Below are 26,511 nucleotides of genomic sequence, written 5' to 3' on the forward strand. Positions count from 1 at the left end.
TCAGGGACTGAATGGTAATTTCAGCGGCATCTAAACTAGAGTTGACTCGGTCATAACTTACCCCTCTCAATTGCTTAAATGATGTGCCTCAAGAACTCTCTGTTGCTGGGAGCAGTGGAAAGCGAGGCAATCAGGAGGCTGAGATCTGAGGATCGAGGTTCAAAGCTAGTGTGGGCAGGAAAAGTCCATGAGACTCTTATCTCCAGTTAACCACCAAAAAGACAGAAGTGGGGCTGTGGCTCAAGTGGTAGAGCACCAGTTTTGAGCAAAAAAGCTCAAGGACAGCTCCCGGGTCATGAGTTCAAGCTCCAGGACTGACAGCAAAAATAAAACTAAAAAAGGAAAGAAAAGAAACAAAAAAGAATTTTCTGCACAATTGCCAAGTATTCTACAAAACGTTACGAGGAGTCCCTTTTCTTTCTGTTTGTTCGGTGTGGTTTGCAGGTCGTTGTGATCCGCAGCTTTGAGGAGGGGCTAAGGGGCTGCGGGGGGGGGGGGGTTGAGGGTCAAGCATCACCCTGTAGACCACAGACTAGCAGCCCTGGACTTGAGTACCTGTGTTGGGGTGGGGTGTCCGGGTTCAGACCAGCATGCATACAGCTAGGTATCCTTCCAGAAATAGAATCCCAAACTTCTTGTGTGTTTCAAGTTCCAGAGGTCAGGTAAATCTGGGAGCAGCGGAAAGCTCGGCACCCCGAAAGCATCGGAAGGAAGGAGGAGAGTGTAAACAGAGCGGTGAAATGAGAACATTTCCCTGACCGAAATACAGGATATGGGTGATACTGTAATAAGTAGCCAAGACTAAACAGACCAGAGTATTCCTCCCTTCTAATAACACACTCAATTAGCCTGAAGCAATCATTTCCAGATCTGCCTTCTGGAATCAAGTCCCATGCTTCCTTGAGCATTTCATACTAGAACAAATAAAAAGTAACTCGTGGGCTGAGGATATAGCCTAGTGGCAAGAGTGCCTGCCTCGGATACATGAGGCCCTAGGTTCGATTCCCCAGCACAACGTATACAGAAAATGGCCAGAAGCGGCGCTGTGGCTCAAGTGGCAGAGTGCTAGCCTTGAGCGGGAAGAAGCCAGGGACAGTGCTCAGGCCCTGAGTCCAAGGCCCAGGACTGGCCAAAAAAAAAAAAAAAGTAACTCGTAGTAAAGTCTTGTAGAACACCTAGAACAATACTCTCCTGCGATGAAAGCATGCTGCCTTGACAATGCCCGCCCGCACACTGAAAAACTCCCCCTCGTCATATACTAAGGGAGAGCTCTCTATGTGCAGGGATCCTGTCCCAATTGCTTTCAAAGGGGTTTGAGGGCTGGGAAGGTGGCTTAGTGGTGGAGTGCTTGCCTAGCATGCACTGGGTTCGATTCTTCAGCACCACATACACAGACAAAGCTGGGAATGGTGCTGTGGCTCAAGTGGTAGAGAGCTAGCCTTGAGCAAAAAGAAGCTCAGGGACAGTGCTAAGGACTAGCAAAAAAAAAAAAAGGGGGGGGTGACTTTCAAGTCTCTTGGTCAGGTCATGCATGCCACGGTGCTCCAAATGGCTGTGATGATTCCTAGCATTGGGTCTGGGGACCCATTGTCGCACTAATAACAGTGTGCATTCGATAACACTGGGGCGTGTACTTCCATAAATGTGCACTAATTGAGTACACTAATATGTGTATTAAGTAGGGAGAACTTCTATAAGTTCACAGCAAAAAGGACTCATCCTCTCCAAATGAAAATATTTATTCACTAAGTACTAATATTTGAGTAAATTTCCATACTACACCAGCCCATTAGGGTTTTTTTTAATTGTTATTATTGTCTTTAAGTAGTTGTACAAAGGAGTTGCCATTTAACAAAGCAACTGATGAGTACAATATATTTTGATCAATGTTACTTCTTTCAGTATTCTCTCCCATCCCTCCCAATCCACCCCTTCTCTCCTCTTAGCTTTGTAGGGTATACATTGGATTCTTGCCTGCGTTTTCCTCTATTCTCCTCTTCATTTGTCTGCCTCTTTCCCCTTGACCCAACCTCAACCCCCTGTGGGTCCCTGTTTCCTAGTGTTATATTTTGCTGAATTTATTTTGCCTTTCTAAGGAATTCCACTAGGTGAGATTTTCCTGGAATCTGTCATAGTTCAGTTCATACATTTGTATGCACTTGCATGCCACCCAGTATATTTATGCATTTGTAAGCTAAATCGAGCTTCCAGAGACAAGGGAAAACATGCTCCCTTTGTCTCTGGGCCTGACTTGCTTCACTGAACACAGACTTCTTCTTCTTTTTTTTTTTTTTTTTTTTTTGACAGTTCTGGTCCTTGAACTCAGGGCCTGAGCACTCTCCCTGGCTTCATTTTTTTTTTTTTTTTTTTTTTTTTTGCTCAAGGCTAGCACTCTGCCACTTGAGCCACAGCGCCACATCTGGCTGTTTTCTATATATGTGGTGCTGAGGAATTGAACCCAGGGCTTCATGTATATGAGGCGAGCACTCTTGCCACTAAGCCATATTCCCAGCCTCTGAACACAGACTTCTTAAAGTTAATGTATAGAAAGTAGAATTCCTGGTTACTTCCTACAAAACGACTGCATATAGTGAGGGTATTTAAGTTAACATTGCTTCCATTTGAATGCTCAAGTGAGCATCCTAAACCCTCCTTAATTCTTTCTCTCTCACTCTGCCAAATCCAGACGCTAAATCACAGACTTCCAAATACAACCTGATTCCAAAATGAAACATGAGGTTTGTCCTTTTTTTTCTTCTTGAAGCTATTGTCATTGCCAAGGTCCAAGCTGTGAGTGCAAGGTGAAGTTGTGTCAATGGCTGTCACTGCAATTCTCTGCACTGGTTTTGGTAGAAAACTTGTTTTCTCTCCCGTCCTCTTTGTTCTCTGGTACTTCCTTCATGTATTACTCGTGTAAATAAAAACCAGCCAGAATAGACTCCAACTCCTTAGCATCGTGGGGAAAGGCAGGCCAAATCAACTTGCTAGTTTCCAAGATATCTTACTGAAAATGCTGGCAACTCCTGACAAATGAGTGTCAAAGTGAAAACAAACCTCTACCTGGATTTGGTCACACCTATCATTATCATCAGGTTTCTTGGAAGTTTGGTGAGGTGATTTGTCCTGCAGACTTGCCCCCAAATTCACCACCTAAAATGGTTCATTCAGCCAGGTGTTGGCGGCTCGTGTCTGTAATCCAACCTACTGAGGAGGACCAAAGTTGGAAGCTAGTCCAGGCAGGAAAGTCCATGAGATTTTTTATCTCCAATACACTACCAAAAAGTCAGAAGTGGCGCTGTGGCTCAAGTGGTAGTGTTCTAGCCTTAAGCAAAAGCAGCTCAGGGACAGCACCCAGGTCCTGAGTTCAAGCCCCACAACCATGGAACAACAACAAAACCTGTTCAATGCAGCAGCGATCTACAGTAGTCCTTCCCAATATCTACAGAAGGTATACTCTAAGATGCCTAGTAGATGCTCGAAAGCACAGAATGCCAAAATAACGCATGGATTTTTTCTCCCAGTTAGTACATACTTTTAATAAAGCTTTATAAGTTAGGCATACTTAGATGTTAAAAACAATAATCCCAAAATAGAATGACCATAACAACATATTGAAATTGCAGTTGCTTAAACCTTATGTATAATTTATTTCTGTAATTTCCCGTTTACTATTTTGGTTGGAATGATAGACTCCTCTCCTCAAGTTGGGGGGATAATAAGTCAGTAGCGGTGCAGACCTGGAGAGTTCTCCTCAGGGCATGAGGCTGGTGCACCCACCATCCTATTCTGCCTCATCCACACAGGCAGACCACCACCTGTCCTCAGCCAGCCAGCCCAGTCACTAAGGAACAGGGATTTCTAGCATTTCTGTGGCCATGTAGAAAACCTTCTCCTGGCCAGGCATCAGTGGCTCACACCTGTAATCCCAGCTACTCAGCAGGCTGAGATCTGAGGATCATGGTTCAAAGCCAGCCTGGGCAGGAAAGGTTGTGAGACTCTTAGCTCCAATTAACCACCAGAAAAACCAGAAGTGGCACTGTGGTTCACGTGGTAGAGCACTAGCCTTGAGCTGGAGCTCAGGGACAACACCCAGGCCCAGAGTTCAACCTCTACAACAAAGAAGAAAAGGAGGAGGAGGAAGAGGAGGAGGAAAAGAAGGAGAAGGAGGAGGAGGAGGAGGAGGAGGAGGAGGAGGAGGAGGAGGAGGAGGAGGAGGAGGAGGAGGAAAAGAAGGAGAAGGAGGAGGAGAAGGAGGAGGAGGAGGAGGAGGAGGAGGAGGAGGAGGAGGAGGAGGAGGAGGAGGAGAAGGAGGAGAAGAAGAAGAAGAAGAAGAAGAAGAAGAAGAAGAAGAAGAAGAAGAAGAAGAAGAAGAAGAAGAAGAAGAAGAAGAAGCTGCTTCTCTTGTGCTGCTGAAGCTCTTGTATCTTGTCAGAGCTACCACATTAGTCAATATTCCAGGAGAGGGTACTTTAAATATCGTACAAATCCCTATCTTTATTTCATTTTTTTATTTTTTGCCAGTCCTGGGGCTTGAACTCAGAGTCTGGGCACTGTCCCTGGCTTCTTTTTGCCCAGGGCTAGCACTCTGCCACTTGAGCCCAGTGCCACTTCTGGCTTCTTCTGTGTATGTGGTACTGAGATCAAACCCAGGGCATCGTGCGTGCTAGGCAAGCACTCTTCCACTAAGCCACATTCCCAGCCCGACAAATCCCTATCTTTAATTCTAAAGGACTTTGGTGGGCCTCTTGGCCTTTGACCTCTGTGCTGTGGTCACCCTGGCCTTCTTTTCTGTGCCTGGAGCCGCCCATACTCATTCACATCTCAGGAGTTTAGCAGTGACTGCGCCCTGGCACCGGGCCTCTGCCTGTAGCTTGGCTGGTTCCTTCTCACCATTCAGCTTCAAATGTCGCTTCTTAGGGAAAGTCTTCAAAGAGAAAGCGTAGTTCTTCTATCATCTGCTTTGGACGGCTGTCAATCACAGAACTGGCTACCCCAGCTCACTGCTTCCTCCCAGGGCCTGGTCCACAGAGGGCACCGAGTAAATGTTCCTTGCATGAGTGAATACAAGACATTACCTGAAGCCAGAGAGCTTTCCACAAAAGATGGGCTCCTGCACTGTAGGGTGAATAGTGCCGCATTTCTAGGTCTATATGCACACTGACTATTGGCTACACTTTTACCTTAATAAGGAGTGCTGCTTTAGGTTTTACCAAATTAACCTTATAATCAGAATACACTTAGTATAGAGACCTTGAAAGATACAGTAATCGTTATAGTCTGCCCATGCTATCAGAAGTCATATGTATTCCGAGCAAAGAAGGATATTGGGAAGCAACGATCTTGAACTTACTTTGTCTTGTAATTTTCTATGCCAAAACACAGTGAGTGGCTCGTATCCGCGCAAAATAAAAGACAGCTTCCGGCTTTGAACATGTTTAACATGCTTTGTGAAGCTTGCTAATTTACCTGGTATAATTTTTAAATTTTGTAATGAAGGTGGGATTTCATCACGTAAGGGTCATACATATTCCGTGTAAATGGGCTAGAGAAAAATTTTGCATGGGAACTTTTTTAGTTACCCAGTGATTAAAAAAACAAACAAACAAACAAAAAAACCCTGAATTTATCACCCGGGAAGAAAGGAGGGAGGGCAGCAAACACCGGCAAAACAAACAAGCACAGAGAAGAGGGAAAAAGGAAATTAATGAAAGATGTTGAACGTATTTTCTGTGAATGACGATCACCGGGGCCTCCTTGAAATTTGGCTGGATGCATGTGAACAGTGCGTGTGTGTGCGTGTAGCGGGGGGATCCCCTCTGTCATTTCAATTTATTTCTAGGGGAAAACAGTGTCCCAGAAAGGCAGAGTGGCATCGCGTGGACGCCCACAGGTGGTGGCCTTGCTCCGGTGCCCGGGCGGCTGAGTGCCTGTGTGAAGGTCAGCCTGCCCCGCGGGGGGGGGGGTGACTTGGTGAAACCTGGGGTGAGGCCCATTGGCATTTGATGCACAGCCTTTGTTTACCCCCAGACCCCCCCCCTTCCCTCCTCTAGAGCCTAATTCCTGTCCAGGGGCTCTGCTTTAGAAAAGCTCCCTCCCTCTTGCCCTCCTCCCCTCCCTCCTGCCCTCCTCTCTTCCTCCCCTCCCTCCCTGCCCTCCTCCCCTCCTCCCCTCACTCCCTGCCCTCCTCCCCTCCTCTCCCCCTCCTGCCCTCTTCTCCCCCTCCCTCCCCTCCTCCCCTCTCTCTTACCCTCCCTCCTGCCCTCCTCCCCTCCCTCCCTGCCCTCCTCTCCCCCCTCCTGCCCTCCTCTCCCCTCTCCTGCCCTCCTCTCCCCCTTCCCTCTCCTTCCTGCCCTCCTCCCCTCCCTTTTCCCCTCCCTCCTGCCCTCCCTCCTGCACTCCTCCCCTCCCTCCTGCCCTCCTCCCCTCCCCTCCCTCCTGCCCTCCCTCCTGCCCTCCTCCCCTCCCTCCTCTGCCCCCTCCCCTTCTCCCAGGGCAAGGCAAATCTGCATAACAAGGACTGGGCGGGGTGATTGATTGGGGTCCCCCCCACCCCGCCCCCATGCACCTTTCATTGTCCCCGGCAGGGCTGGCGGGGGCCGGTCGTCCCGGGTGGAACACGCGTGGGTGCCCCTCTGTGGACAGCACGCGGTGGGATCTCCCTGAGCGCGCCCACGGGCGTGGGGGGGCGCGGGGCTCGGGTCCTGGGGAGCACGCCGCGAGCCCCGCGGGGACGCGCGCAGCCTCCGGGCCGGGCCGGGCTCGTCGGGGAGCCCCGCCGCCGCCCCCCGCCCCCGGCCCCGGCCCCGGCCCCCCGCCCCCGGCCCCGGCCCCGCCGCCCCCCGCCCCCCGCCCCCGGCCCCGGCCCCGGCCGCTCCCCCGCGGGCACGGGGCGGGAGTGCTGGGCTTTCCCGCGGAAGGACGCGTGCCGGCCCGGGGCCGAGGCCCGCGGGAGCCCGGAGACGGCGGCTCCCCTTCCCGCGGGGTCACCCCGCGCCCGGGACGCCGAGCCCCCGCCTTCCCCGGCGGCCCGAGCGCCGCGGACGCCGCTTCTCACTCCCGAAAATCCTCACGTGGGACGCAACGTCGTCCACAGACCAGTGCAGAGCCGCCCTCCCTCCCGCCCGCCCTCCTCTCTGTCTGTCTGTCTCTCCATCTCTCTCTCTCCCTCTCTCTGTCTCTGTCTCTCTGTCTCTGTCTCTCTCTCTTTCCCCCTCTCTCTCTCTGTCTCTCTGTCTGTCCCTCTGTGTCTCTGTGTCTCTGTCTCTCTCTCTTCCTCTCCCTCTCTGTCTCTCCTTCTCTCTGTCCTCTCCCTCTCTGTCTCTGTCTGTCTCTCCCTCTCTGTCTGTCTCTGTCTCTGTCTCTCTGTCTCTGTCTCTGTCTGTCTCTGTCTCTGTCTCTGTCTGTCTCTGTCTCTCTGTCTGTCTCTGTCTGTCTCTGTCTCTGTCTCTCTGTCTCTGTCTCTCTCTGTCTCTGTCTCTGTGTCTCTGTCTCTGTCTCTGTCTCTCTGTCTCTCTCTGTCTCTGTCTCTGTCTCTGTCTCTCTCTGTCTCTCTCTGTCTCTGTCTCTCTGTGTCTCTGTCTCTCTCTGTCTCTGTCTCTCTGTGTCTCTGTCTCTCTCTGTCTCTGTCTCTCTCTGTCTCTGTCTCTGTCTGTCTCTCTGTCTGTCTCTCTCTTTCTGTCTCTCTGTCTCTCCCCCCCCCCCCCCCCCCATATGTGGGAGAAAGTCTTGTAAAAGTTGGCAGTGAGTTACAATGCGCAGTGAGTCAAGGAAAGCCTGCTTTTCATGTCCTGGGGTGTAGCCCTGATAAGAAGCATCCTAAGGCAACTGAGAAGTCTGCTTTCAAAGTGGGGATGGGATTTGAATGTGGACTCAGTTGAGCAGTTGTTGAAAAAGTTCAACTTTGGTAGTTTTCCTAAGTGACGACAACGTTGTCTGAGTTGAGCGGAGTGCGTGAAAGTGAACAGTTGGTATTTAGAGCTGGAGAGTTCTGAGTTTCACAAAAGAATTCCATGTGGCCCCAAACAAATTTTTATGGCTTGATTTAAGGCTCACAGGACTTGTTTTAAACTTGAATATTAAGGGAAGATGGCCTGGTTTTCATTTGTGTAGAGTTCATGTGTGTAGCATGGATTATTAATAATGTTTGGTCTCAGTCCTCAAAGTGATGAAAATCTTGAGTTCACTACATTGATCTGTCTGGATTCTTAATTCCATGCGACTGCGCGAACTTTTGTTAACTTGTTAAACTAAATATCCTTTCCAAAGGATTTTCATTTGTCCTCAATCTGGGGTTTGGGAGTTTATTTGTTTTGATTTTTGGATTTTTTTCCCCCATGAGCTTTAAAGTTGTCTCAAAACCATGTAAAATAATTATTAGGTAATTAGAAAAATAGTAAAATTGTATATGTTCATATTCAATAGTGACATTTCAAAGAGGGAGGCGTTTCTTGACTGAGTAAATAAATTTATAGAAATACACTATTATGGTTGGGCACCGGTGGCTCACACCTACCATAGTAGGGTATTTCTTTTTCTTTCTTTCTTTTTGTTGGTTGTGGGGCTTGAACTCTGGGCCTGGGTGCTGTCCCTGAGCTCTTTAACTCAAGGCTAGCGCTCTACCACTTGAGCCACAGCTCCATTTCCAGCTTTTTGGTGATTAATTGGAGATAAGAGTTTCATGAACTTTCCTGCATGGGCTGGCTTTGGATATTAAGTAGCTAGCAAAAACAGCTCAGGGACAGCACCCAGGCCCTGTATTCAAGCCCCAGTACCAACACTAAAAAAGCAAACAAAAAAAAACCTCTTTAAGTAGTTTCAATTCAACATATCGATATATGAGTATAATGCACCCTGATCAGTGTTTCCCCTTCTGCTCTTCCCACCCATCTCTCCCAACCCCTCCTCCCCTCGTCAGACTCAGAAGACAAAGGGAGAAATGCGATCTAAACCATAAACAGAGAGGAAAACCTATACAGGGTCCTATGCATGGCCTGCAATGTGTACGCAGGGGAGGTTTGTCACGGTGTCACTCCTTTGGACCACTCATAGTTGAACAATGTGAGTGGAACATTTGATGGGGGAGGGGGGAGGTCAAGGGGAGGGGCAGACAAATGGAGAGAGGAGGGTGGGTGAGCACAGCCATCGTGTTTAATGTACGTGTGTGACAATGGAACTGGGTAACTTGCAGGTACCTCTTTTTTTTTTTTTTGCCAGTAATGGGGCTTGGACTCAGGGCCTGAGCACTGTCCCTGGCCTCTTTTTGCTCAAGGCTAGCACTCTGCCACTTGAGCCACAGCGCCACCTCTGGCTTTTTCTATATATGTGGTACTGAGGAATCGAACCCAGGGCTTCATGTATATGAAACAAGCACTTTTACCACTAGGCCATATTCCCAGCCTTGCAGGTACGTCTTGATGAGCCATCAGAGAAGTAGGTGTGGTGACTTTTGGCCACAGATTCTTTAGGAAAAGGATGGAGAGGCGCCCACTGAGGAAGGGAGGGAAGGTGAAGGAACCAGCCTGGGGGTGGGGGCAGGGGGGGAGAAGCCCAAGCTCATGCATTTGGATGACAGATTTATAAGGTACTGGGCCTTTTGTGTTCCTTGTGAAAATTATTCATTTATATGCCTGGCTGCTTTTTCATCAATATCATTCAAAACAAAGAATAGCATCTGTTTTCTACTGCTTTGAACATAGTTCACCTCACCAGTCTGAGAAAGTGTTTACATAGGGCTGGGAACAATTTTAGGAAACTGGAAAGTACAAGGCACTGGATTGGCTTCTTTGCAAGGAAGACACAAACAGAAGTCTGAAAGGCGAGGAAGAAGAGCTCACCGGTCACACCGTGTAAGGTGCCTGTCATGTGGTTGACTTAGGCAGCGACAACATAGACCAGGTGTGAGAATTTTCTCCCAGTTCCCAAAGCTGGAAGCTCAGAGTCAGGATTCCCAGCGCAGCTGCGTACGGAGGCAGGCAGGCCGGCCAACCTGACTGCAGTCTGCAGACTTTCCCTTGCACCTTCTTAGGGTAGAAGTAGAATGAGCTCCCTAGTGCACTAAAGGGCACTAATCTCCTTGCGAAGGGCTCCATCCTGACAAACTCCTAGAGCAAACACGTTGAGGTTTAGGAGTTTTGAATTTGGAGAGAATACAAGCATTCTGTCCATTGCAGTTTTGTAGGCAGTGGCTCTCAGGGGCCGAAGTCCAGTTTTCATCCACTGATCAAGCTAGACCCGGGAGCCTAGGATGAATTCCACAGAACGGGGACCCTCACCTGGTTCCCACAGAGGCACTTTCTGATCTGCGGCCTGGTTGTTGGAGAAAAGCATTGGAAGCAGCTGCAGAAGCTCCAAACTATAAAGATGTTCATTCTCATCCCCACCCCTGGCGGCTCTTGGAAACCTATATGTAAAGCATAACTGGCACCTTGGTTACCTTATTCTTAGCACCTAATACACATTAGTATCTGATGAGTGGCATGGGGCAGCCCATCTTGATCAATTTTATATATTGAGTTGGCCAGTCCCAGAGCTTGAACTCAGGACCCGTGTGTTGTTCCTGAGCTTTTATGCTCATGGCTAGTGCTCTGCCGTTTGAACCGCAACTCCACTTATGGGGATTTCTGGTGGTTAATTGGAGATAAGAATCTCGCAGACTTTTCTACCCAGGCTGGCTTCAAACCACGGCCCTCAGATCTCAGCCTCCTGAGTAGCTAGTATTATAAGCATGAGGCAACAGCACCCAGCTCTTTTCTTTTTAAAATTGTTATTATTATAAGGATGATATACAGAGAGGTTAACATTTCATAAATCAAGTAATGAGTACCTTTCTTTGGGGATAGTGTCACCCCTTCCTTTGCTGTGTCCTGGTTTGTAACTCCCGTTCCCATTTACAAGTTGTATAGTTTATTTTTCAACATCATGGCTACTGAGTACCACTGCTGCATTTGTTCACCCTATGTCCCTTTATTTCTCATCTCTGGTTAATTGTTGAATTAATGGATCGTGGTATTACTTCCATATGAGTCAGGGAGTTTCACACCAGAATATGTGACCCGAGACTTTCTCTCCAGTGATTCTCAACTATTAGCTTTCTGATTGGCAGAAATCTCTCCAAAATGCCATTTCTATGGTTCTAGAAGCCAGTGACTAACCATTCCCCGAGATTTAAATTTTCCTGTAACCAAGAGCTATACTAAGTGAGTTTAGAAATGTAGCATGAGGGGCTGGGGATATAGCCTAGTGGCAAGAGTGCCTGCCTCGGATACACGAGGCCCTAGGTTCGATTCCCCAGCACCACATATACAGAAAATGGCCAGAAGCGGCGATGTGGCTCAAGTGGCGGAGTGCTAGCCTTGAGCGGGAAGAAGCCAGGGACAGTGCTCAGGCCCGGAGTCCAAGGCCCAGGACTGGCCAAAAAAAAAAAAAAAAAAAAAAAAAAAAGAAATGTAGCATGAGTAAATTTAAATGAGTGTGTTAGTACATGTTCTCGAATCGGTATTTTACAATGGCACCTGGCTGTCATTCGGGTTGTAAACACAGAGCAAACATGTTCAGGGCTGGTAGGAGAAAAATCCCATGATCTTTGTGAAGGGTCCTATTGTCATTAATCATGAACTTGTCGTGATTTTTCAGTTGCTTGTCATCTTCATATTTTAAAGATAAATTAATAATGATCCTAGCCTCAGTCCTATGCAGTATATTGGGGACATTGGGTTATTTCTGGATAATGATTCTACTAGTCACAAGCGTGAGGAGCTGAGGAGATTTATTTAAAAGTAACACTTCTTCCTGATTCGCTGGTAAGACCTCTCCCTATCATGCTAATAAGCTGCTTTGCGCTGGGTTCTATACTAGTTGGGAAGAAGCACATTGTGGAAAGAAAATGCATTGTGATCAAAGACTTCAAATTGCATGCACACTTGACTCTTTTGAAGTTCATTCATCTTTAATTACTGTAATGCCCTTGCTAGTTTTAACGGGCCCTGTCTCTTGAAGGACAGAGAAGCACACAGAGAAGAATAATTGAAGAAAAGTAGTCACTGGGACGTGTCTAAAATGAACATGGGCTAACAGGAATAAATGTGGGATGATTTTCATGGTCCTGGTGTTTTAAAAGGGGGTTCCGTGGGTTAGGGTGATGCCCAGTGACATCATCTATTTGAAGTGAAGGGACGATGGCTGCTCTGGGATCCAGGCTGATAAATGGAGAAATGGTTGGAAAGTGGAGTGTCAGGAAAGTTGGAGAGAATGACCCATGGAATCTTACGCTGCTCGCTTTCTGGGGAAGAGACACAAGGGTGGCACTGGCAAGTGTGCCCCGTGTCTTAAAGCACACAGACTGACAAGTCTTCCAGGAATGGTGTTTATCAAAAGAACTAGATCAGGGGCAGGGAATGTGGCTTAGTGGTAGGGTGCCTGTCTAGCACGCATGAAGCCCTGGGTTCGATTCCTCAGCACCACATACACAGAAAAAGCCCGAAGTGGTGCTGTGGCTCAAGTAGTAGAGTGCTAGCCCTTGAGCACAAAGAGGCTCAGGCGTAGTGCCAAGGCCCTGAGTTCAAGTTCTGGGATCAGGGGGAAAAATAATTTTGTGAACAAAGAGAATAAAATTGATACCCAGGATCACAGACTTTTGTGAGAGTTATGAAGATCTATAAGGAAAGCAAAATATGACCGGAGATTAAAGGGACAGACGGGAGGGAATTAGATTCCAAAGGGGGATTAGAAAACTTCGTTATAGAACTGTAAAACCTTTGTACAACTACGTAATTAAAAACAATCGTAAATCACCCATACTTTTAAGTAAAATAAATAAAGATGGAAAAATCACAATTGGAGCTAAGTACAAAAACTGAAATGGGTGCCAGTGGCTCACGCCTGTAATCCCAGCTACTCAGGAGGCGGAGACGAGGAAGAAGGAGGTTAGAAGCCAAATAAGGCAGAAAAGATTCCAGCTCCAAAATGACCACATGCTGGACTGGAGGTGGAGTACAAGTGGTAGAGTACCAGTTGAGCAAGATCAAGGCCCTGTGTTTAAACAGTAAAAAAAAGATTAAGAGTTATAAAAGTTATGGAAAATGTCATACATTTTTGAAGATAAAGGCAACAGTATGTGTAACGAGCCCCCAAGTCTTCTTTCTGAGCTTTAATAACAAGTTCATATGACCGGTCCAGTTTCATCTCTTCCTAAACCCTTGTATTCTATTGCTATAACTCTCAGATGTATTTTCATTCATGTTTCAATATGTGTTTCTAAAAATAAAGACTTTAAATGTTTTTTGCTATAGGGCTTGGGATGTGGCTTACTGGTAGAGCGCCTGCCTAGCATGCATGAAGCCCTGGGTTCAGTTCCTCAGCACCACACAAACGGACAAAGCTGGAAGTGGCCTTGAGCTCAGGGACAGCGCCCCAGGACTGGCACCAAAAAAGAAAAAATTACCATAAACTATCATCACATCTAAAATGTAGTAAGAATTCCTTAAGGACATAATTTTATCTCATTCAAAATATAATTTGAGCCAGGTGCTGGTGGGTCATTCTCAGGAGGCTCAGATCGGAGGGCTGGGCGCCACGTCAGTCAGGGCAGGAAAGTCGGTGAGAATCTGTCGCCAGGAAACCACCCCAGAGCCAGAAGTGGAATGTGGCTCAAGTGGTAGAACACCAGCTTTGGGCATAAAAGCTCAGGGACAATGGTCCAGGCTCTGAGTTCAAACCCCAGAACTGGCACAAAACAAAACAAAAATGAAAAGCATAGTTTGAATACTAGTCCAAAAATAACAGTTGGTTGATATATCTTCTAAATTTATTTGAATCCATAGATTCTTGATGTTATTGAGTGGTTTCTTGCCTCTTCTTCCTGTGATCTAGTAATTAATTAGAAGAATATGATATTCAACTTTTTGAAATAATTATATATAATATATTATATGTAATGTCTTTATATTATATATATATATATCTTTTTTTTTTTTTTTTTGCCAATCCTGGGCCTTGAGCTCAGGGCCTGAGCACTGTCCCTGGCTTCTTTTTGCTCAAGACTAGCACTCTGCCACTTGAGCCACAGCACCACTTCTGGCCGTTTTCTATATAGGTGGTGCTGATTAATCAAACCCAGGGCTTCATGTATACAAGGCAAGTGCTCTACCACTAGGCCATATTCCCAGCCATATATATATATATATATACACACACACACACACACACACACACACACACACACACATCTTAAAAGAGAGAGGGAGAGAGAAACAGGCAGTATCTTTTCAAAAGACATTTATTATTTCTCTGAAGATTAAAAATTTGTCATAACCTGTAATTCTTTCCTTCCCTCTCTCCCTTTCTCTCCTTCTCTCTTTCTCACGTCACTGCTGAGCCATGTCTCCAGTTATCTTTTCCGCTGGGTGTTTTGAGAGGGGGTCTGTCTTCTGCTGGGCTGTGCATGTGAGCTGTGATCCTCCTGTTTTAGACTTGCCACCATAGCTGGGATGACAGATACCCCCATGTCCAGCTTCGCTGGTTGATGGAGTCTCATGAACTTTTCTGCCTGGGCTGACCAGGAACCACGATCTTCTCAGTCTCAGCCTCCCACGTAATAGCTTGGATAACACGTGTGATCCCTGCTCCCAGCCGTCAGTTGAAAAGAGAGGTCTTGTGATTTTTGTTTTTAGTATCTGAGCTGGCCTCCAACTGTGATTCTCTTTAATATCAGCCTCCCAAATAGTATTACAACCATGAACCATCAATACCTGCCATTTATTTCTTTATTTATTAAGAGTCACATGCTTCCATTATTAATTTACTTATTAACTAGACTCGTTTTAAATGGAAAAACATAGTTCATTAATCTCCATTATAATAGAGATCAGATACATACATACATGCATACATACATAGATATCTAGGTAGCTACAGAGGTACACAGATACAGAGATAGATACATAGCTAATCCTGCTCTACCTGTTTCCCTACATCCATATAACCCAGTTCTCCTTCTTTGTCATGGAGAAAGGATCTGATTGGCTCCCTTGGACTCAGGGCCTGAGCACTGTCCCTGGCTTCTTCCCGCTCAAGGCTAGCACTCCGCCACTTGAGCCACAGCGCCGCTTCTGGCCGTTTTCTGTATATGTGGTGCTGGGGAATCAAACCTAGGGCCTCGTGTATCCGAGGCAGGCACTCTTGCCACTAGGCTATATCCCCAGCCCTCCTTTTTCTTTTTTAATCACTTAGGCTCCTGGGAGAATATACTGAAAGTGGTCAGGAGTAGAAGCTGGGAGTGACATTAGGTGCTTTTGAAATAATCCACATAAGAGATGAGGGCCTTCTGGGGAGGGGTGCAGGAGTGGAGCAGATGAGAAGGCACTGAATTTGGGATGCATTCTCCTGAGAGTGGGGACGCAAGACAAAGAGAGGTTCAAACCTAGCGGGAAAGTTTTGGAATTAGGCATCTGGTAGAAAGAACTGGTTGTCTTTGATTTACTTGAGGAACATTCCTAGGGGAAGAAAAGACACAATGAACAAGGAGTTGAAACATGACTTGCCCATAAGTATTCTCCTCAGCAACTCCAAACTCCATCTGAAAACGTCAGCTCCCTTCTGTTTATCTCCTCCTTCTGCTTTCCGCTCTTTGTGCCTTAACAAGTTGTTGCGATAGTGGTGGTTGTTTTTTCACTAGTGAGGTTTGAACTCTTATCTCCAATTAACCACTCAGAAACTAGATGCAGCACTGTGGCTCAAGTGGTAGAGTGGTAGCCTTGAGAATGGAAACTGAGGGACAGCGCCTCGGCCCTGAGTTCCAGCCCCAGGCCCCAGGACAAGAAAAGGAAGAAAAAAGACAAGGAAGGAGGGAGGGAAGGAAGGAAAGGGAAGGGAAGGGAAGGGAAGGGAAGGGAAGGGAAGAAGAGAACAGAGGCGGGAGGGAGGGAGGGAAGAAGGAAGGAAGGGAGGGAGGGAGGGAGCGAGGGAGGAAGGAAGGAAGGAAGGAAGGAAGGAAGGAAGGAAGAAAGGAAGGAAGGAAGGAAAGGGAAGGGAAGGCAGGCAGGCCCGAAGTTCTTGCTTTCTTGATCTTCCCTTGCATTGAAATCAGTTGCTCTCCAGCTGTCGTGGCGCGTGAGGGCAAGAGCCCCGGGCAGTCCTGAGGCGTAGAGGAGACGGTTGGGGATCTGGAATGTTGAGGACAGAGCTGGAGTGCGGGCACTGTCTCTCACGGTGCCATGCGGGCCAGGTCTCGCGATTCCTGTGTCTCATTTTCCTCCTGAGAGGAGAGTAGGTCATTGTAAAGTTTCCTCAGGGTTGCTGTGAGGATAAAGTTGACCTAAGTGAATGCACAGAGCACTGTACCCATCACTGGGATTGCGTGTGATCTAAGTTCTATTCAGTAGTTGTTATTAAAATGCAATCTCCAGGCACTTGTGAAATTTCATGGATTGAGAAATCTTGAGTAATGGGCACTTAATCCATGAAGCAGAGACAAGGGCACAGCTCCCTTCACATCCGCTGTTGTTTCTGCTTCTTTGTAAAAGTAGCCAGAGCCCTTACTTGACTAATTAGTGCCCATTTCTAATGGCTATTTCAGCGATTGAGAAGGGATGGCTGTAGAAGCATTTTGCTTTGAACTCATGATCGAAGGCTTAAGATGGATCTCTTTGCTCCTTTGGATACAGCTACTCCTTTAACATACAGCTACATTTCATTTCTAGGCTGAAGAAGCTGCTTGAACAAGAGAAAGCTTATCAAGCTCGCAAAGAAAAAGAAAACGCGAAGCGACTCAACAAACTGAGAGACGAGCTGGTGAAGCTCAAGTCCTTTGCACTCATGTTGGTGGACGAGAGACAAATGCACATTGAACAACTCGGCCTGCAGAGCCAGAAGGTCCAAGACCTCACTCAGAAACTGAGGGAGGAAGAAGACAAGCTCAAAGCCATCACGTCTAAATCCAAAGAAGACAGACAGAAACTGCTCAAGTTGGAGGTGGACTTCGAACACAAGGCCTCGAGGTTTTCTCAAGAGCACGAAGAGATGAATGCTAAGTTGGCGAATCAGGAGTCTCACAACAGACAACTTCGACTCAAGCTGGTGGGCCTGTCGCAAAGAATCGAGGAGCTAGAAGAGACCAACAAGAACCTCCAAAAGGCGGAGGAAGAACTGCAGGAGCTGCGGGATAAAATTGCCAAAGGAGAATGTGGCAACTCCAGCCTCGCGGCCGAGGTGGAGAACCTGCGCAAGCGGGTGCTGGAAATGGAGGGGAAGGATGAGGAAATCACCAAGACCGAGTCCCAGTGCAGGGAACTGCGGAAGAAACTGCAGGAGGAAGAACACCACAGCAAAGAGCTCAAACTGGAAGTGGAGAAACTGCAGACGAGGATGGCCGAGCTGGAGAAACTGGAAGAAGCCTTTAGCAAGAGTAAGTCGGAGTGCTCCCAGCTCCACTCAAACCTCGAGAAGGAGAAGAGCTTAACCAAAGACCTGCTGAAGGAGCTAGAGGTCGTCAAGAACCGGGTGAAGGAGCTGGAGTCCTCGGAAAGTCACCTGGAGAAGGCCGAGTTGAGCCTCCGCGAGGACCTGACCAAGCTGAAGTCGTTCACGGTGATGCTGGTGGACGAGAGGAAGAACATGATGGAAAAGATCAAGCAGGAGGAGAGGAAGGTGGACGGCCTCAACAGGAACTTCAAGGTGGAGCAGGGCAAGGTGATGGATGTCACCGAGAAGCTCATCGAGGAGAGTAAGAAGCTGCTGAAGCTCAAGTCGGAGATGGAGGCCAAGGTGTCCAGCCTGAGCAGGGAGAGGGACGAGCTGGCGGGCCGGCTGAGCAGCGAGCAGGACAGGTGCTCGGAGCTGCGCTGCAGCGTGGAGCTGCTGCAGCAGCGGCTGGACGGGCTGGAGGAGGGGGCGCGGGCGCCGGGCCGGGGGCCCGAGCTCGCCGCCGGCCGCGAGGAGCCCCGGGTCCAGGCGCTCACGCTGGAGATCGAGCGGCTGCAGAAGCGGCTGCAGCAGCTGGAGGTGGTGGAGGGCGACCTGATGAAGACGGAGGACGAGTACGACCAGCTGGAGCGCAAGTTCCGCACCGAGCAGGACAAGGCCAACTTGCTGGCGCAGCAGCTGGAGGAGATCAAGCACCAGATGGCCAAGCACAAGGCCGCGGAGAAAGGGGAGGCGGCGAGCCAGGAGGCCGAGCTGCGGCAGCGGTGCCGGCTGGAGGAGGCCCGGAGCCGAGACCTGAGGGCGGAGGTCCAGGCGCTGAAGGAGAAGATCCACGAGCTGATGAAGAAGGAGGACGCGCTCTCGCAGCTGCAGGTGGACTACTCGGTGCTGCAGCGGCGGTTCCTGGAGGAGGAGGGCAAGAGCAAGAGCCTGGAGCAGGAGCTGCTGGGGCTGAGCCGCGAGCTCGAGCTGTCGCGGCGCTACAGCCGCGCGCTGCGGCCCAGCGGGCCCGGGCGCCGCATGGTGGACGCGCCGGTGGCGTCCACGGGGGTGCAGACGGACGCGGCGGGCGGCGAGGCGGCCGAGGACGAGACGCCGGCCGTGTTCATCCGCAAGTCCTTCCAGGAGGAGAACCACATCATGAGCAACCTGCGGCAGGTGGGGCTCAGGCGGGGCCCCCCCGAGCGGGGCTCGGTGCTCGACCGCTACCCGCCGGCCGCGCACGAGCTGGCGCTGCGCGGCAAGTCCTGCATCCCGGGGATGCGCAGGCGCGAGGGCGCGGCGGGCGCGGCGGGGGCGGCGGGGGGGCCCCGGGCCGCGGCCCCCGCGCCCCCCGGCGAGCTGGTGCTGGCCCCCAAGCAGGGCCAGCCGCTGCACATCCGCGTGACCCCCGACCACGAGCACAGCACGGCCACCCTGGAGATCACCAGCCCCACGTCGGAGGAGTTCTTCTCCAGCACCACCGTCATCCCCACCCTGGGCAGCCACAAGCCCAGGATCACCATCATCCCGGCCGCCGCCGGGGCGCCCCGGGCCCGGAGCGCCGCCGACGCCGCGCGCGGCCCCGACCGGGCCGTGTCGCCCGTGACCATCACCACCTTCTCCCGGGAGAAGCCCCCCGACGGCGCCGCGCGCGCGCCCTCCCCGGTGCAGATCGTCACGGTGGCCACGTGCGCCGCGGCGCCCGGCCCCGGCCCCGGCCCCGGCGAGGCGGGCGCGGCGCCCGGGCCCGCGGACGGGGCCGCGCTGGGCAGGGCCGTCCTCAAGGTCACCCCCGAGAAGCCCGCGGGGGCGCCCGCGCCCGCGCGCAAGTTCAACGCCAACGCCAACATCATCACCACCGAGGACAACAAGATCCACATCCACCTGGGCCCGCAGTTCAAGCGGAGCCCCGCCGCCGCCGAGGCCGCCAGCCCCGTCATCACCGTCCGCCCCGTGGGCGGCGTGGCCGCGGACAAGGAGGCGTCCACGGGCACCGTCCTCCGCGCTCCCCGCGGCCACGGCGCCCGGCCCGGGGCCGCCAAGCTCACCAGCACCATCACCATCACCCCTGTCACCGCCTCCTCCACCCGGGGAACGCCTTCATCCGCCGTGAGTGCTCCAGGGAGGGAGGGGGACGGGGGGGGGGAGAGGAGGGGGGAGAGGGGGAGGGCAGAAACAGAGCCCTCCCCCCACCCTCCCGCCCTAGACACCCACAGATGCAAATGGAGTGGTGACCTAGTGTGTGGATGAACTGGACCCATATGGATGGGGTGGGGGGGGCTTCATTTATTCAAATACTTACAAAGACAGCATCTTGGAAGTGGAAGCACCGAGTAATACTGAAGTTTAAAAAGTGGGTTTTTAAAAAATAGAAACTGGAGGAAATGGTCAATTGAGCTGGTGGCTCAAGCCTGTAATCCTAACTCTTCAGGGCTCTTTGAGATCTGAGGAACGCCAGCCCGGGCAGGAAAATGGGCGAGACTCCATCCCCAAACGACTCAGGAAAGGCCAGAACTGTCGCTGTGGCTCAAGTGGTAGAGCGCTAGCCTTGAGCACGAGAAGGTCAGGGACAGCACCCGGGCTCTAACTTCAAGCCCTAGGACTGGCAAACGAATAAAATCACACTGTTCCTCGCAGAGTGCCCAATGGCTGGCTAGCCAGCTATGCAGAAGGCTGAGATCAAGCTGGGCCACACAGGAATGGTTCTTAGCTCCAATTAAGCAGTAAAAAGTCAGAAGTGGAGGAGTGGCTCGAGTGATAAAGTGCCAGCAGAAAAGGTCAGGGACAGAGTTCAAGCCCCAGGACTGGCAGGAGAGAGAGCGAGAGAGAGCGAGCCGATATTTCTAGGTTATATTTCTATCATCTAAAATATTAAATATGTGGTTATGCATGGCCATAGTCACACTCAATTCCAAAATAAGACCCAAAGATTTCATACTAAAAACGTTTAGAGTCAGGTGCTGGCTCGGGCCTGTGAGCCTGGCTACTTTGGAGGGTAAGATCCGAACATCACAGTTTGAAGCCAGCCCAGGCAGGAAAGTCTGTGATCGCTCATCTCCAATTCACTACGAAAAACAAAGCCCAGAAGTAGAACTGTGGCTCGAGTGGTAGAGCATTGGACTTGAACAGAAAAGCCCAGGGGGCAGCGCAAGCCGCAGCGCTGGCAAACAACAACAGAAAAATTAGAAGCAGGAAAGAAACACACTTATAGGTTGAGAAATTAAATTTCATTTACTTTGTATCTTGCAGAGAATACGTGCTGCGTAAATCTTTACTTGATCACTAGATGGAATAATTATTAAAATGTATGTCCACATCCAATGTTGTGGCACATGCCTTAGTCCCAGCACTTGGAGGCAAAGGATCAAGAGCTTGAGGCCAATCTGAGCTATAAAGCAAGACCCTGGCTCAAAAACTCTAAACCCAACCTAACCCAGCCAATCAACCGAACTAGCAAAAGCAAAGCCAGTGATAAACAAGACATACATGTCCAAAGTAGAAAAATTAGAGCTTAAAAATAACCTACGAGAGAAAGCATAGGGGCGTCAGTCGAGTGGTAGAACATTTGCTCCCTAGCAAGTACAAAGTCCTGAGTTTAAGTGTGGTTTCCGTAGTGTAGTGGTTATCACGTTCGCCTCGCAAAGTCCTGAGTTTAAACCCTAGTCCCACCAAAAATAAATTAAAATAACAAATTAATAAATAAGGTTTCATAACAAATTTAGCCTGAATGACTAGAATCCAGCAGGTGTGTTTTGGCTGTCTGGGTGCATGGAAGAGGAGCAGGAGAATAGACATGACTAGAAAAAAAGATAATGCTGGAGGCAAGGTAGTTTTTTCTTTTAAGCAAAAAAAAAAAAAAAAGGGTCTGTTTGGTTATTTATTTTGTGTGTGTGTGTGTGTGTGTGTGTGTGTGTGTGTGTTAGTAGTGGGGCTCAAACTCATGACCTCAAACGCTTGCTTGGCTTTTTCACTCAATGGTACTCTACTACTTGTGCTACATCTCTCGTTCTGGATTTTTGCAGGTTTATCTCTGATGAGAGTCTTGCATCTGTGCCGTCCCACCCTGGCTCTGAACCCGGATCCTCAGATCGCAGCCTCCTGAGTATCTAGGATTATAGATGTGTGGAAAAGCTGGTCACCGATGGCTCACATCTGTAATCCTAGTTATTCACGAGGCTGAGAACTGGAGGACTGATGTTCAAAGCCAGCCCAGCAGAAAAGCACATCAGACTCCATCCTCAAAATAACTAGCCAAAACCTGGACTGGAGGCATAGCCCAAGTGGTCAAATACCAGTCACGAGTAAGAAAGCCCTGAGAACATAAGGCCCTGTGTTTAAGTCCAACAAAAACCAAACCAGAAAAAGAAATTTGAGTAGAAGTTGAGGTCACTGTTTGAGTTTGCGAAAACTAAAGAAAGCCTTCATAGGACTTCTGGAAAAGTTAAATCTGATAGAAATGGCAGCGAACTATGGAGTCCTAAAAACAGAGGTTGACCTATTTGTATGAGAAAAGTTCCTATCCGCTGAGGGTTTTTTTCCCCCCCCCCCCCCATGCAATAGGCACTAAGATCATCTATAAGGGCAGGGAGAGCTGGCGAAGAGCAGGGAAGTCCACAGAGATCTTTCACCAGAGGGTGAAGATTCACTATCAACTCCCAGGCAGGGGCAAGCGGCTACTCGGGAAACTAAGATCTGAGGTCCCAGGTTCAAAGCCAGCAGAGTCAGGAAAGTCCATGAGACTCTTCTATCTCCACTGAACTACCAAAAACTCTAGAAGCGGGGCTGTGACTCAAGTGGTAGAGTACTAACCTGGTGCAAAAGCCAGCTCAGGGGCAGTGCCTAGGCACTGAGTTCAAGCCCTAAGAGTGGAGCCTATCTCCACGTTTTCTACCATTGCTTATCAGGGAAGGATGCTGTGTGGCTGGGCCTGTGTGTCAGGCCTCTGGCTGGTGTGCAGACTGACGGGTGGACACCAGCCAAGGTTTCCAGGGCAACCTCACTCACCCCTGTCCCCTCTCCTGTGTCTGTGTGTTCTCTCCTACAGTCAGCACAAGATGGGTCCTGCCAGCGGCCTGCACCCACCCGCATTCCTGTGTCAAAAGGTATGAAATCAGGAAAGCCGGTAGTGGCAGCCCCAGGAGCAGGAAATCTGACCAAATTCGAGCCTCGGGCTGAAAGTCAGTCTATGAAAATAGAGCTGAAGAAGTCGGCAGCCAGCAGCGCGCCCTCTCCTGGCGGGGCAAGGGCTGAGGGAAGTGGCTGAGGGGGTATGTCTCACAGGTGCTTCCGCTGCCTGCCTGCCTGCCTGCCTGTGGAAAGCAGCCGTCCGTCCGTCTGTGCCCACACTTTATGTGTGCTAACTGAAGCGTGAAGCCTCTTGTTTGTAAAAATAACCAACTAACGGCCATGCGACGCTTCTACTTGGTGCATTTGTTTTGATGCTGGGGAGGAGCAAAATGGCTGTTTGTGGTGTGGTTTGTTGGGGGTGCTGGCCTGGGAGGAGGGCTGGCTTCTAGTCTCCCTGTTGTTCCAAGGGAGACTAGTGAATGGGCCCGATCCGCAGCCCAGCCTGGAAGAAAGCCTCTGTTCTTCACCAGGGAGGCCGGGAGGCAGCCTCACAGGCTCGAAGGGGCTGCATCCCTTCATGTCCAACTGTAAGCCAGATCCAGTAGACTTGGTCCTCAAACACTGCTCTGTCCAGGCGGTGGCTCACACCTGTTATCCTAGCTACTCAGGAGGCTGAGATCTGAGGATGGAGGTTTGAAGCCAGCCTGGGCAGGAAAACAGGTGACTTTTTATTTGCAATCAGCCACCAGAAAATCCAAGAGGAGGTGTGGCTCAAGGGGTAGAGCATCAGCTTTGAGCACAAACAGCTGAGGGACAGTATCCAGGCCGAGCTCAAGCCCCAGTACTGGCACAAAACAATAAAGAGCCCTGTTACGAAATAGGACATCATGAAAAAATTGTCATTTGCGTCCATCAAATTTTGCATTTGATACAAATACCGGGGGTGGGGGGAATCTCATAGCTTTCAAAGGGCTGATAGTCTAAAATTCTGCAAAAACGAAAGCCCTCATATGCCTTGTGGAAACAATATGGATGTGAAATAAAGTGGTAATGAACTTGGAATTCTAAAAATAGACTTTGAATTATTTGTGTGTGTGTGTGTGTGTGTGTGTGTGTGTGTGTGTGTGTATTATAGAAGATTTGGCCACCTCCAAAACCTTCCTAGAATTTCATATGTAATACATTTTAGAAGCATTAATGTCAGACTCTTGCTCTTTCAAGTGTGCAACTGATAGACATTGTAAAGCAATTTGAACAGAGCTGCTAAATGGCCCTCTAGCCCTCTATAGCTAACAGAAATAAAGATGGCTAGAAAACACCAGAAAGTCAATTGGGATACATGAATGCCAAGAAAAAAATGACATCATCCAGAGCTTAGTAGAATTCAAATATTTTCCTCATTAAGTGTGAGATTTACTTGCAAATGAAGAATACTTGTGATTTGGGATGTGTGTGGTGAGAATACACTATTATTCCTATCAACTTTACTTTTGTTGGAATCATTTTCTTTCACTTGAAGCATGTTCTAATAAGCATGAAGCAGCATGTAAATATGAAATACCACATGTATCTGTGAGATTAACTTTGTCAAAGAGGCATGAACACAAAGCTGGCAAGCCACAGATTAGCATACCCAGGTCCCATGTGGGTTATTTCTTGGTCAAAAGTTTTGAGTCAAGTAGGTGAACTTTAACAGTAACTACAGAGCTTTTTTAATTTTTATCTTCTCATTTCTGAAGTTTTAGGGCTGCAAAACTAGATAGCAACTGCTCTGGCTATTTCCACAAAGGCAAAGTAAACAAAACAAAATGCAATGCTATATGATCAGGTTTTAGCCCACAAACCAGCATAGCTTGTGATTAAGGGGTCCCCTCTGCATGGGAGACCCAAACCACATTCCCCATGCCTTCCAGACTCTGGGAATTGTATGCATGGGTTAGAAGATGACAGGAGAAAAAACAGGGAGAAACAGACACAAAGGGAGGAATGAATGAATGAATAAGAGAGAAAAGATAGCTTGAGAAATGCAATTTTGGGTCAATTTAAACAGGAGAGCTTGTTAATTCAAATGTGTTTTTCTTCTTTTCCTTTTTTTTTTTTATAACACTAGGTTTTGCACTCAGGGCCTTGTATAGACTGCAAATTGCACTACCACTTAAGAGATTTTTTTTCCCCATTCATAAAGCCCACACTTTTGAAGATAAGAACATTCACCAATGATTAGCTGACATTTGGGAACTATTTGTGTTACCATACCACAACATACTATGTCTGAGCCATGAGTGTCAAAAGAATCAAACACTGAGCACCTGTAATCCTGTAACTCTACACACTTGGAAGGCAGCAATCAGCCAGAAAAGTCAGCCAGATTCCATTTCCAAAATAGCCACCCAAAAAAGCCAAAAAGTGAAGCTAGAGTATGACTCAAGTAGTAGAGCACTAAGTGCAAGGCCTTGAGTTCAAACCCTAGAACTGCCAAAAAGCAGCAGACACTAGCGTGGTGCTGATGGCTCGTGCCCTGTAATACTTAGGAGGCTAGCCTCTGAGGACGAATGTTTGGAGCCAATCCTGGCATACAAATTTGGAAAACTCTCCAATCTCCAACTAACCAGTAAAAAGCAGAACTGGAGGTGTGACTCAAGTGGCAGAGCTCCAAATCTGAGTGGAAAAGGCTAAGCAAGAGTGTGGGGCCCTGCGTACTAGCATAACACAAAGCAAGCAAACACGGGCACTGCACCCCTTTAGCCTCCGTTTGCGGTTCCTCGGTGACTTCTGTCCTCATCTACTGTCAGTGGCTGATACTCTGAGGTTTTCACCAACCTCACCATGCTTAAGGCCATTTCTTGCTGGAGGTCCCCAGTGCCCCCTGAAAAAAGGGCCCCAAATGCTTGGCAGTGACTGCAGAAGGTGGTTAAACATCTAAATCATGACCTGGAGTCGCAACAGGCAGCCACCTTGCAGAAACGGTCAAGAAGAACCACCATGGAAGTGGCTCTTTGGGATTTCAGAACCCACTCGCTTTAACACGTACATTGGGCCTGAAATCCACTGAGGGGGGCCCCTAAAGGATGAAACGCACCACCACTCCAGCTTCCGTTTGTGACCATAACGAAGGTCTGACGGAGGCAGTGTCAGGGCCTTTGGTAAGAATGAGCGGGATGAAAGTGTAGCAGCCACTTCCCAGCTTGAAACCTACTGTGTGATGAATGAGCTAACTGGAGGCTCCCCCGGGACCATGCGTCCAGCTGCTCGGGGTGGGGCCCCCGGCGGGGAGGTGTGTGCCAGCTCCGTGGCCTTTCATGCCGGGGTGCCTTCCAGGGACATGCAGGTGCCACGCAGGGACACACAGGACGTGCAGGACACAGCTGTCGAGGAGGCCCCAGTCCTCCCCACCCGCTACTGTGTCCAGTGCGGTCACGGTGGTGGTGGCCATCTTGTCTATGTGATCCCACAAATGTCCTGATGGGGCTCATGCTACGTCCTTCCAATGGTCATCGGCTTAAATGCCGTGATTCAATTCCTGGGACCCTTCCCATCATAGCAGTGGGAAGATCTGCTCCATGGTCTTTTCTAGAAATTTCAGTGTCATCACCCAGACCTTCCACTTGAATGTCTATCTTTCAGGAGGCTACGAAGAAATAACTTAGATGTATAGTAGGAGGAGAGTATGAGTTCTGTGAAATGAAAACATTTCCAACAGGGCTGGGGGGCGTGGCTTAGGGGGGTAGAGTTCAAACCCCAGTAACATAACTTAGAGAAAAAGAAAGGATATTAAAAAAAAAAATTGAATTTGAATTTCTCATTCCCTCATTGATCCAGAATGTTGGGAAAGAGGAGACTTTCCTGACTGGGGAAAGCATTATGCAAAGGGCCTGCCCAGCAGGCACAAGATTCTGGGCTTGATCTCCCCCAACAAGGGGAGAGGTGGAGGGGAGTGGGGTAGGGGAACAGGGAGAAGGGCTTCCAGAAGGAGGAGGGGAGGGGGAGAGGAAGGGGAGAGGAGGGGTAGGGGAGGTGGAGGGGAGGGGTAGGAAGGGAAGGGGGCTG

General features: G+C 49.3%; 1 protein-coding gene across 3 annotated transcripts in view; it reads left to right on the forward strand.

Moving 5' to 3' along the window:
• Filip1 (filamin A interacting protein 1) overlaps positions 1-26,511 on the forward strand; it is a 175,066-nt gene that overhangs the window by 139,967 nt on the left and 8,588 nt on the right. For 2 of the 3 annotated variants that reach the window (XM_048353675.1, XM_048353676.1), the window contains exons 5-6: positions 16,695-19,506; positions 22,442-24,163. In XM_048353675.1, coding sequence (XP_048209632.1) covers positions 16,695-19,506; positions 22,442-22,660 — 3,031 coding nt within the window. In that variant the 3' untranslated portion in view covers positions 22,661-24,163. Of the gene's footprint in view, positions 1-16,694; positions 19,507-22,441; positions 24,164-26,511 lie in introns of those variants that run through there. The other variant, XM_048353677.1, reaches the window with a different exon arrangement.

Source organism: Perognathus longimembris, chromosome 9 (genome assembly GCF_023159225.1).
Source record: "Perognathus longimembris pacificus isolate PPM17 chromosome 9, ASM2315922v1, whole genome shotgun sequence".
In the NCBI taxonomy this organism is placed as follows: domain Eukaryota; kingdom Metazoa; phylum Chordata; class Mammalia; order Rodentia; family Heteromyidae; genus Perognathus; species Perognathus longimembris.